The sequence below is a fragment of the Lontra canadensis genome, unplaced genomic scaffold, assembly GCF_010015895.1.
Source record: "Lontra canadensis isolate GAN:19392208 unplaced genomic scaffold, GSC_riverotter_1.0 scaffold2, whole genome shotgun sequence".
Lineage (NCBI taxonomy): Eukaryota > Metazoa > Chordata > Mammalia > Carnivora > Mustelidae > Lontra > Lontra canadensis.
Window position 1 is genome coordinate 29754991 of NW_022630996.1, and position 12418 is coordinate 29767408.

Sequence of the window (12418 nt, forward strand, 5' to 3'; positions counted from 1 at the left end):
AGTACTCAAAATTATTACTCGTATCACCTCTGGCACACATGCTAAAGATGAGTTCATACCTGTATCTGAAATAGGTCACCATTTATTGAGGACCAGCCCATCTCAGTCACCATTCAACATTTCAGCAAGACAGATTTAATTATTACCCATTTTAAAGATGAGAAGTGGAGGTTCAAAGGTTGATTAATGTGCCTATGGGGGGTAAGTAACCAGGATCTAATCTTACATTGGCCTGACCTCAAAATGTACACACACACTCTTTTTCCTATACTATACTGCCTTTCTAGAGTAACATTAGCTTTGGGACATATTTATGTTCAAGGAAAGTCTGTTTCAGACCTTATCCGATGGAATTTAGTTTCTATGAACGTCATTATAATAGTAAATAGGATAATAGGTCTGTTTTGGTTACTGCGCAAGCCACTCTTGCACCAGTTTCCTCACTTTAAAATGAAAAGGGGATACTATGAGTATCTACTTCAGGTATGTTGTTAGGATGAAATGACATAAGACCTATGACAGCATTTGAAATAGTACTTGGCACAGTTATTGCTCAACAAATGTTAGCTATCTGAATCAGTACCACCATTATTTTAACATCCTCTTTTATAAAATTTGTCTTAATATTCTACAAGCAGTTTCCACATATTTTTCATAGGAAAATAAATGATGTGCTAAAGGGGGCCTCTTCAGAATCTTACACCAAACCCACAGGGTGAGGTTTCCATAATTCTTTTTCTTCCATGACTCCCTCTAGCCAGTACCTTGCAAGGCCATCCCAGTGTGCAAGATTATCTGAACTTCTTGCTGACTCTGAATGTGGGTATGTGTGCAGACAGCTGGGGATGAGGGGGCAGCACTGGTAGGGATGAGAAAAGGTATGAAGATAATATAAAAGGCTTTCAGGGCACATAGTTGCACTACTAGTACGGAGCACCAACAGACACTAATGACTCCCAGGAATGCAAGGGCAGACTAAGCAGCTATCACCAACACATTCCTAAGCTTCTCCTTGGTTATAACACAATGTAGATTGCTTCCTAAGTACATACAGAATCAGAGGGTAGGCAGCTTTCTAGTTCATTCAGGCATACCATGACACTGAAAACAACTAATATTTATTGAATTCCAAGATGGTAAAAGGAAATAATGCCAGGCTGTTAGAGATATATAACTGAATGAAATAATCACAACAACTCTGCAAAATAGGTATTATATTCATATTTTCGTAAATGCAGCAGCATATGCAATAAAGCTATTCACAACTATTAAACATCAGAATTGAAATTCAAGTACAGTTTTTCAAAGATAGGGTCTAGTTCTCTTCCTACTGTCTTGTTAAATGTATGCAACTGGACTTGAAACTAATGCTGGAAATAAGATGACAACCTGTGGAAAACCAGATAACTGCCAGAGAGATGATGGAACACTGATTCCAATTTCTATGCAGCAGCTCACTCAGGTATGGGTTCAAGGTTACAAGGGAAAGGCATGAAGTATTTAAAAAAAAAAAAAGTAATCATTATCTATACAATACTAACACTTCACTTAAAAAAAAGAAGACTAAAAACTATGTGAAAATGCTAACTATGATCACCTCTGACAGAATATCAGATTCATGATGATATATTCTGCATTTCCAAGTTGGTGTGCATAACTTCCACAAGCATAAAACATATACTCAGTTTTTTTATTTGACTTCAATTCCTCTGTGTAAAACAGCAGCCATTCTAAGTACTGTGAATAAATTTCAAACAGATTCTAACCATTAAACTATTAGAATGTTTACTTCATGGAGCTCGGATAAGCACTGGAGGTATAAAGGTAAAATAAGACAACTCTTGCCCTCAAGAAGTTCACAGTCTACTGGGGTAGGCAAAGCTGTCAATAACTAACTAACTACAGTGTGATATGGTTAAGTGTGATAATGGAGATGTGATGAGGAAAGCAGGATGACTGCAGATGAGGCTGGAAAAGTAGATTTGAATCTTAAATGCCACACGGAGATTTTAGACCTCATTATACAAGCATGAGAGTCACACTGAAGATCTGAAGTGAGGACGCATGAACACATTCGTGTTTTGGAATGTGGACTAAAGGAGGGAAAAATCAAGAGTCAGTGAGCTCACTAGGAAGGTTTTGCAATCATCCAGGCTGGAATTCATTTCTGGTTAAACAATGATTAACTACTGACAAAGTGCCAAGAAAAGGTCTTGGCAGACAAAACCGAGCATGTCAAAGTTTCAAGAACACAGTTTGGAGGATGGAGGACACAGACAATTCAGCAGCAATGGTGAAGGTTAGAAACAGAAAAGGGGCTAAAGAGATGAAGAACAAATTCAAAAGATTTCAGGCACAGAAAAATAAGGCTTAGTAAGTCATCACATTTGGGACATGAGGGCAAGACAGAAATCAAGGATGCTTCCTAGGTTTCTAGCTAAGGTCTGGTGCTATTTATTGAAATAGCAAATATAAAAATGAGGAGTTCACACCACCTGCTACCCCCACTCCTAGAGAAATCACATATTAGTTAATAAGGTCTCCAGAGGAAGTACATTATAAATCCAAAGTAGCATTCCCATGATTATCATCTACTGAGCATGCATTTGCAGAGAAAAAAGTTAACTCAGTTAGAATATTACAATATAGATACACAGGTTATTACTGTCAGAAAAAAATCACCTCCATCACAAAGATCTCCTGTAAATACTGTCAGTTAATAAACTATATGTGTTATCTTACTGCCTGTGACTAAAAACAGCAAAAGAAAAAATATCAGTAATACATCTCCAAGTGTGATTTACTATCTGTTCTTAATTTACTACGTGTTACTTAATATACTATCTTGTATTTACTATCTGTTCTTAATTTTAGAAGATAATATGAAATCCCAGTTACAGTTCAAATCTATGCAAAGCAGTGTTGTGCAAGATCAGGGACTTTTCTGGAGAGGGATGGAACCTCAGAAGTCTGACAGCAGAGATCTCAGGTAAGGTATTGTACCTGCTTGCACACCACTTGGTGACATTGGAGTAGAAATCGTCAGTCCCAGGATAGTAAGCACACAGACTGATATTTTAATTAGACCAAGAGTGAAACCTCTTAAAAAAGACAGTTTTCAAGAAAGTAATGATTTCATAGGGAAAGACATTCTTGAGAATCTAAGTAACTGCTTAACAAAAAAATACAAATATACTTTTAGTATCATTATTTCCACCTAAAACTTTTATCATACTTTGTAAGCTTTGAAAAGAATTTGGATAAAGTTACAGAATGATACATAAATTATTAAGGGGATTTTTAATGACAACCTTACCTTATAAGAGTGATCTAAAAATCAACCATTAGTTCTCCCATTGACTGCTACAAATTAGTAAGAATACTTGTCAGCTACGAGCCAAGATGAGGAATTTTTTGGTTACAGATGCTTCTAATTCACTGCTGCTCAATACTTTTGTTGAAAACAAACTGGAACATAAAATTATGCTTTATAGCACTTACTCAATTCAATCCAACAGTCATTTAAACATTGGTCCTTGATTAATGATTTTCCTCACTGGTAAGCACAAGGGAAAAGAACACTCATATATTACTGATAGTTGTGTATACTGACATCTTTCAAAGGGAAAATCTGACATCTTTCAAAATTTTAAACCTCTGTTACCTTTGACCCAGCAATTCCTTAAGAAATACACACCAAGAGGGAGAAGGACATGTATATAAAGTTATTCACTAAGCCCACTACATGTTCATTAACAGAGGAATGGTTAAAGTATGGCACATTCATTTTATGGAATACAACTGGCACAGTCCTTAAAAAAATGAAGCAACAAATACACTGACATGGAAGAGTGTCTATAATAGATCATTGGGAAAAAGGAGGTTGCAGATCTTTGAGCTTACAAAGAATGATCCCTTTTTATTTTTCAAAATCAAAACAATACAGATGTGTGTCATGTAGGAATACATGAGAAAACACATAATGAACTTTTAAAAATTGTTATTTTGGGAATGAACTGTGTGGTGGAGGAACTTTCATTTAACTCAAAGGCACTGGCTTCAAATATTTATTATGAAAAAGAAATTTTTTAAAAAGATTTTATCTATTTATTTGACAGATCACAATTAGGCAGAGAGGCAGGCAGAGGGAGAGGGGGAAGCAGGTTTCCCACTGAGCAGAGAGCCCGATGTGGGGCTGGATCCCAGAACCCTGAGATCATGACCTGAGCCAAAGGCAGAGACTTAACCCACTGAGTTATCCAGGCACCCCTATTATGAAAATTTTTATAATAACTGAAGATATTTAAAAGTTCTACAATGTTTTTGAAAGAAATTCCCAATTTTCTTTTTTATGAGTTAGTATGTGAGATAAATTCTTCAAGGATTCCATCTTTAAATGTTAAACAGATAGCCAGACCTCTGGAACCTTTTGAAACTGGAAAACCTTACTAGTATCTTACCATTAGGTAAAAGCCCCGAAATGAACCGCTTAGGGCAACAGGCATAACTATTTAAAGTGGGAGCCTATCAAAGAATGCTTTGGGAGAGATATTAAAATAATTTCAGAGCTAGGAAGCTCCACTGATGAGCAGTGGGAAGAAATTGCACTTCATCGCTGTGCTGCTGAATAAAAACTCAAGACTAAATGTCAATTTAATCGTGAAAACAAAAACAAAGTAACCCCAAAAATATCAAATAAGGACAGAGAACCTTTAAGCCCCAAACCATGTCCAACAGAAAAAGACAACTTGTGCTAAATTACACATCAAGACAAAAAAGAAAGGAGGTGGGCGGGAACAGATGCACTAAAGGTAAAAGAATACGGAAAGGAATCCTCAAAAAAATCCGCCATGGCAGCCTCCAAAGTTTGGTTTTTGATCTCTACAGCGGATCAGAGGGCAACTTAAAAGACACGTAGACACGTAGAGCCAAAGTAGTTGCGATGATTTTCATAACCACCTTCAAATTTTCTCTGAAGCCCTGAGTGCAAAATACTACTTCCTTTCCTCTTTTTCTAAGGACTCGGCCAGGGTCCACAGGCAATCCTGGAGATGGCCTGGGGCGATCAGAGAGGCTGTGAGAAACACAATTTCCCTTCAGAGGCCGCTCCAGCCAGCAATTAAGCAAATCTGTAGAGTGGAGAGAAGTGACCAGTCTGCAACTGGAAATCCTCCTCCCCGACACAAAACACATCGCCGAGGCCAGCGTAGGCAGGGTACTGGAGAGAAGAGAGCTGCTAATCCAGGAGTTATAATCACACATGCGCGAACATGACTTGACACACACCCACCCGGCACGGAGCGCAAAGCTGGGAGCTCCAAACTGAAGACAAACGCTCAGGGAGCTTCCTCGGCTTCGCGGAAAGCCATTCTATTCCATTTTCTCTTTCCTCCCCAGAGCGTTCCGCCCAAGGAGCCGCCTTGGACCCCACCCCGCCGGGCTGGCCCAGCCCGTGGCCCCCTCGCGCCCAGGTGGCTTTAGAGCTGGCTGGCTCCCGCGGCTTGCCTGGCGATCGGCTGCACTCCTGATCGGAGAGAAAGGAAGACAAACCATTTACACTTCAGTGGCACTGTACTCACCCTCATAACTGACACCGCCGACTTTGCTGGGGTTGCCCTCACAGTCCTCCTCCTCGCCCGCAGCAGCCCCCTGGGTCTCGGGGGCAGCCATTACGCGGCAGTAGAGAAAAAGGAGGGCCGCCAGGCGGGTCCGGAACCAATGGAAACGCGACTGGAGGCGAACTCCCCATCAACGCAGGGTTTCCTTCAGGTCCTCGCCTCGCCTTCACGTCCTGGGCCAATAGGATGTGGAGAGCGGTGCCTAATCCCCGCCCCCAGCCGCTGATGCGACGCCCCCTTCCGGGATGGCGAGGCCCAGAACTACAATTCCCAGCGTGCTGCAGGGACCCTGGGACAGGGAGGGCTGGGAGAGGCGCTGGCGGGCGGGGGTGCGCCGGAGAGTATCCTGGCTTGTAGCTTAGTTCAGTGAATCAGAACAATGACTGCGCCGCCGGGTTCCCGGGAGCGCGTCGGAGGACTGTGAGCAGCCGCCGCCGGGAGAGCGGCGGGCGGCGCAGCTTCAGCTGCGCGGTGTCAACGCCGGTTCGGGAGCTTCCAGCGCAGACCTTGCTCAGCGCCCACAGCTCGCGCGGAGCCGCCGGGTTCCAGCATTGCAGCCGCTACTCGGGAACTGTGCATTGTTGTGAGCCGGAGAAGGCGCGGGGATTACAAAGCCCAAAGACCCCGGGCCCCCCTTTAGCCATGTGGATACCTACGGAGCACGAGAAATACGGCGTGGGTGAGTCTCCGCGGGACGAACTTTTATTCCTCTCTGGCCCGAGCGGGTGCGCATTTCGCGTCCTTGCCCCTGCGCCCCTCTGGCTTCTCGGGGCTGGAAATGCCTAATCCTGGCATCGCGCTGCGGGTTTGGGGCTTTGCCGAGCCAGCACCGGGCAGAGGGGTGTGCGCCGGGGTCTCGCCCCTCACCGCCCCATCGGCGCTTCCCGCACCGGCTCCCGGAGCGCCGGGACGGCTGGAGGAGCGCGCGGCCAGCCCTCCCGCTGCGGGCTCTGCCTGCGGAGTTTGGAGTGGCGACGGGGCGTGTGTGAGTCAAGTTGGAAGAGGAGAGCGAACGGCGCTCCTCTCCCTCGTTCCCCTTCTTCCCCAAAGAGGGCAATGGGATGCAACGATTCCCCGGGGTGGAGAGGGAGACAACAACTACTGCGCATAGAGAACACCCCAAAACAGAAGGGAGGCGCAAAGCCTTTTATTTGGCTCCACATTCTCAGAGTGCGGAATGTCGCACGGTTCTCAAAAGAGCCGTTCTGACAGACCAAGCCCGACCCCAGCTTCCTTCCTTCCTCCTATCCCGGGTTCCTGGGGTGCGAGTGTTGAGGGGCTGGGGGATTGGTAAATTTCAACATCTGCGCTTCTTTGATCTTTGGAGGGGAACGGGTATTTCAGCAGTGTTTTTACTTCTGGCCACCCTCTCGGCCCCGGGGTAAGCGGGTTGGGGGTTGGTGGAGGGCAGCTGTGGAGTGATAATGGGGAGGAGGAAATCGGAAAGCCTGGGTCTTCGAGGCGAGGAGACAGGTTTTAGGAAAGGACTACTCTGACACTGGCGTTCGGAAGAAAAGGAACAGGGTAGCTCTCGCGGTTCTGTGCAAAGGTGAACAACAAAGGACATTAATGTTGACTGATGAATACAGGAGTCTCCCTTCCTTTCCCTCCTCCCATTTCAGGCTGATTACAGTTCCCGTTTTTGTTGTTTGATTTCAGCTGGGTCTCTCCTTGACAGTTAGTCCTTTTAGGGTTGTGGCTATTAAGAAGCCAGGCTTTCTGACAAGCCTGCAGCGGCCAAATGCAATTATAACCTCTCAGAAGGTTTAACAGGCTGGAAGCGTTTTGGATTTTACTAACAATCTTTATTTCCTATAATGCCCTGTCCTGCTGATTGCTGTACTTTTTTTTTTTTTAATTTGGATACAGAGCTAGTGATTTAGACAATGTGTAGGTATCTGCTTATGTTCTAAATTAATTTTCCTGTAATTAAAAAAATCTGGTAAACCTTTCCAGGGAATCGTAGTCATAGGGGATTTTTTTTTTTTTAACTTCCCATGGGGATAAGACTTTGGAGTCCACTGAAAGGACTGTATGATTAAACAAAGTCATTCCTATATTTTCATTAGCTTTCATTCTGACTGTGACCGTTCAGCAAGACAATAGTTTGTCCTAGACCCACCTTTGGGAAGGGGTTCCAGTTTTCCCTCTCTTCAAAGTGGGGGGAGGAACCTTTGCCAGGCACTATACTGGCAAGGAGTAGATGTTGGTGGTTATTATTTTCCTTCTGTCCCCTCCTCCCACTCCCTTTTTGGGTAGATTAACCCTTGCTAGGAAAAGATATTGCCTTTGCTGAAATGGTGAGGGACTGGAGTGTCCCCCTTGTCACTCACTGTGTTTAACACTCAGTGCAGGAAGCACGGATCCATCCAGCAACACTGTCCCGCTTGGAGTCGATCCCAGATGTTGCTTTCTTCCAAGTGTTAAATTATACAGATTATGGATGGGATTTATTTTCTTGATTTCTTTACATGCCAAGTCACAGCTGGGTGCTGGTATTGATTAGTTTTTCTCTCTCCTTTCTTTATAAGCCTTGGGCAGAGGCTTATAACACACTCTGGGATTTCCTGGAATGGCAAACCGGATATTATCGGTCAAGTGTTTTGGGCTGCAGCAGACACCTTGCTTTTGGGTGGTTGTGATTTGGTTGCAGAGAAGGGGGAGATGGAAGGGTGAGCACAGCGTTGGGAAAAGGAGGTTGAGTTGAGAGGTGAGGATAGAGAGGGGTCTGCTCATTTATACAGTATCACACATACAGGAATGTTAATCTTTTATCATTAATTTTTGAGCATTTGGCTTATGAAATGCTTAGCTGTTCTTTAGAATCCATCTGTTAGGCGTGTGCATTTTGTGTATGTGTGTGTGCATGTGTCTGTGGTGAAAATTTTGCTAGGATACTTAAGTGTAGACTTTATTTCTCACCATGGAGAGCACTATTTGCAGCTGTCTATGCTGCAAGTTTTTTTTTTAAAACCTTGGTTTAAAAAAAAAGTACATGTGCTTTTCTCATCTAGTTCTTATAAATACTAAGGAAGAGATATTTTACAGGCAGAAATGTTTGGTTGTTATCAGGTGTAGTAGTAATTCAGTTCCTCATTCTTTGAAATAAATTAGTCTTTGTAACTTGAAATAATTGAAGTTTTACTGCACATTGTATATTTTTCCAATGATACTTCTTAGCCATCATCAATTATATATGAGATAATTATATGTCTTTATATATTTCTGTTTTAGTTTCAAACAACATATTGTTAATATGGATAAACTTAAATTTCATACCTGTAGTAAGATGTATCAGATAGAAATTCTTTTCAAACCTGACATATGGGCACTCTTGATCCGATTGATGGGTGGTCTTAAAATAATGTATACTTATAGACCTAAGTGTTCAGATTCTAGAGAATTAGAAGGTATAGTGATAAAGCTATAGTCCTGAGGGATAGGGGAACTTGTCTCTTTAAAACCATATTACTAGGCACAATGATAGACATATTTTATCTTGGGAAATTCTGGTTAGCTCTTGGTCGTAGGCTAGACACTGCTGCCAGCTGTGTGACCTTAGGTAAGTCATTTAACCTTTTTGAGTGCCCGCCTTTCGGACAAATGATATCCAAAGTCCTTCCCAGTATTTATTCTTGAGAGCTCTTCCAAACAAATGCGTCCTTTGGTTAGAAAAATACCTCCATGGTGTAGAGATTGTTATAAGAAAGACACTTTTGTTGTGACCATACCACATGGTTTTTTAACTAACCTCAAAGGTAAGCAAAAGCTACCTGGCAGGCTGCCAGAACCCAGGTGATAGTTACTCATTTCAATCTGTTTGATTCTCTTTCTCTAGGAGGAGCTCCTTGGCAGTAACAAAAGCATTCTTTTTTTTTTTTTTTAAAGATTTTATTTATTTATTTGACAGACAAAGATCACAAGTAGGCAGAGAGGGAGGAAGAGAGAGAGGAGGAAGCAGGCTCCCCACTGAGCAGAGAGCCTGATGCGGGGCTCGATCCCAGGACCCTGGGATCATGACCTGAGCTGAAGGAAGAGGATTTAATCCACTGAGCCACCCAGGTGCCCTGACAAAAGCATTCTTGATAGACACCCCCCTCCCTTGCAAATTTCCTTAGGATCACTATCTGCTTCCTGCATGTCCTCATCAGTCATACCTCCCTTTCCTCCCTCAAAGGGATGGGAATTAGTCACAGAGAAAGTTACATTTTGACCATTGAAGATACATTTCTGTATTCATTTGTTCAGTATCCATGTATGCACAGGCTTCCCAGGTGAGACAGCGGGCCTTACTGGGCTGCAAACTGTGCCTCTCAACCCCAGCCAGATGTTTAACATGTGTGAGCTTAGAGGGAGATTATATACTGGATTGGTCAGTGCAAAAAATTCATGAGCCTGACAAGAAACAAAACTCGGAACGAGCTTATCTGAAGGTTATGAGTATCATTTTAAAAATGAATTATTTAGGGGCACCTGGGTGGCTCAGTGGGTTAAAGCCTCTGCCTTCTGCTCAGGTCATGATCCCAGGGTCCTGGTATTGAGCCCCACATTGGGCTTTCTGCTCAGTAGGGAGCCTGCTTCCCCAGCTCCCTCTGCCCGCCTCTCTGCCTGCTTGTGATCTCTGTCTGTCAAATAAATAAATAAAATCTTTAAAAAAAAAATGAAGTATTTAGGGGCGCCTGTGTGGCTCAGATGGTAAAGTGCCTGCCTTCAGCTCAGGTCATGATACCAGAGTCCTGGGATCCAGCCCCACATAGGGCTCCCTGCTCAGTGGGGAGCCTCCTTTCCCTCTATTGTTCCCTCTGCTTGTGTTCTCTCACTCTCTCTGTCAAATAAATAAGCAAAACCTTTAAAAAATAAAATAAAATAAAAATAAAAAATAAAATAAAAATGAAATATTTAGTACTCATTTCCATCACTGAGTTCTTAAAAGTATTCCTGTCCTCCATTTCTCTTGTAGTGTTCTGAATGCATTCAAGTAGGAATCCCATTCCTTTTTAAAGCTTCCTCTGTTTTACAGGAAGAGGTACCTTCCTGTATTCTACAGGATCTTTAGGATATCTTTTCCTTGAAAAAGTGTGCTTTAATGGTAGCTTGTGTGGGAGAGTTATGAGCGAGTGTGTCTGTCCTCTTAGCTGTTTTTCAGTTTTTTAGCTACTAGTTTCTTGAAATGTTTCCTATTTGCAGTACCATGTGTCCAGATAATATGTATAGCTAAATAGTGATGTGCTGCCTGAAATTGTTTGTGGTGCTTAGAGCCTGGCACAGGATTCTTCACTTTAAATGGGAAGCAAAGAGGAGTGATTTATATCTCCAGGCAAAGCATCACTGAAGCAGAGGGCCTGGGTGGCCCATTGGGTTAAGCCTTTGCCTTCTGCTCAGGTCATTGTGTCAGGGTCTTGGGATTGGGCTCTCTGCTCAGCAGGGAGCCTGCTTCCCCCTCTCTCTCTCTGCCTGCCTCTCTGCCTACTTTTGATCTCTTCTTTCTCTGTCAAATAAATAAATAAAATCTTTGGGGAAAAAAAAAAAAAAGTACCCCTGAAGGGCTGTGCAGACAGAATGGCAACTGATGTTCTGAGTTCCTCTCTTAGGGGAATAGCCTCTAAACGTGTTTCCCTCTTTTGGCCATTCTCCTAAGGGAGGAGGATTCTTTCACGAGGCACTAGAAACACAGAGATACTACCCTTCCTCTTTAGTGTTGTTGTTTGTTTGTTTGTTTTGTCATTTTTTCCTGGAGGCAGTGTGGTTGGTTTCAAATTTTGAGATTTACAAATTTTGAGAAACGTTAGGCTTTCCTGTCTCCAGCTTTACTCTTTTGGAGACTACATTTTCAGAATTATCTTTGATTCAGGATGTCCAAATTTCTAGCATAATGACTTCGTGCTGTGAGCATACATGGCAGGGAAACATTACACTCTAAAGAATCCCAACCAAAATGCTGTAACTGTAACATATTAATACAATGTTTTATAGCTGAAGAAAATACTATGAAGTTATTTTATTTGGGTATACTCTCTGAAATAGAATGGTAAGTTCCATCTAACTTCATAGAGATTGACTTAACGTCAGTGACTTTTAATCTTGGCTAGGAAATACATTGAATAGGAAATAGATTTATCCAATTAATCCATAATATCATTCATAATAGAAAATACATTTACTTTCCTCATTTGATGTGTATACACAAATACCATCAGCACCAGCCCACATGCATAAGAATACAACAATATGTGCTCATATTCTGTGTGGTCTTCTATTCTTTATCATAAAAAAAAAGTTCATGCTAACTTGACCTAATGACTTCTTAGTGCATCCTGACTCACACTTTGAAAAGCACTTCTCTGAATACTGCATTTATTACACAGGAAGGACTGGAACTTAGACTTTTTTGGGTTTCTGGTCAAGTTCATTTGTGACATTGTTTTTTTTTTTTTTTCTTTTTTTTGATTTTTTTAACAGTTAGATGTTTGTGTTTATTTTTGACTTAGAATTTAGTAACCATACATAACTTTTTTCCTTCAGTGTTGTAAAAATCTGCCTCTTTATGTACTATTTCTTATTATAGATAAAACAAATATCCAAAGTCATCACATGCATTGTATAAGTTGTCTCTTCAAGTTCATGTGTGTCTTCCAATTAGGATCTTTTTGACAAGGATTGGTATGCACTACTTAGTGACCAATTTTGGATGTTTTCTACATGATTTCCTTTGAGGATGATCTCTGGCCTCTGTAACAAGAATAAAGACAGTAAACCTACTGAGCTATATTGTCAGTTATAGCATTACCACCCATCATCAT

General features: G+C 42.0%; 2 protein-coding genes across 4 annotated transcripts in view; one reads left to right on the plus strand and one right to left on the minus strand.

The window, feature by feature from the left end:
- ZNF277 (zinc finger protein 277) overlaps positions 1-5685 on the minus strand; it is a 102523-nt gene extending 96838 nt beyond the window's left edge. The window contains exon 1 of the mRNA XM_032871232.1: positions 5580-5685. Coding sequence (XP_032727123.1) covers positions 5580-5670 — 91 coding nt within the window. The 5' untranslated portion in view covers positions 5671-5685. The remainder of the gene's footprint in view (positions 1-5579) is intronic.
- Positions 5686-5936: 251 nt separating this feature from the next.
- Positions 5937-12418, plus strand: part of DOCK4 (dedicator of cytokinesis 4) — a 428176-nt gene continuing 421694 nt past the window's right edge. For 2 of the 3 annotated variants that reach the window (XM_032871243.1, XM_032871262.1), the window contains exon 1: positions 5937-6297. In XM_032871243.1, coding sequence (XP_032727134.1) covers positions 6261-6297 — 37 coding nt within the window. In that variant the 5' untranslated portion in view covers positions 5937-6260. The remainder of the gene's footprint in view (positions 6298-12418) is intronic. The other variant, XM_032871253.1, reaches the window with a different exon arrangement.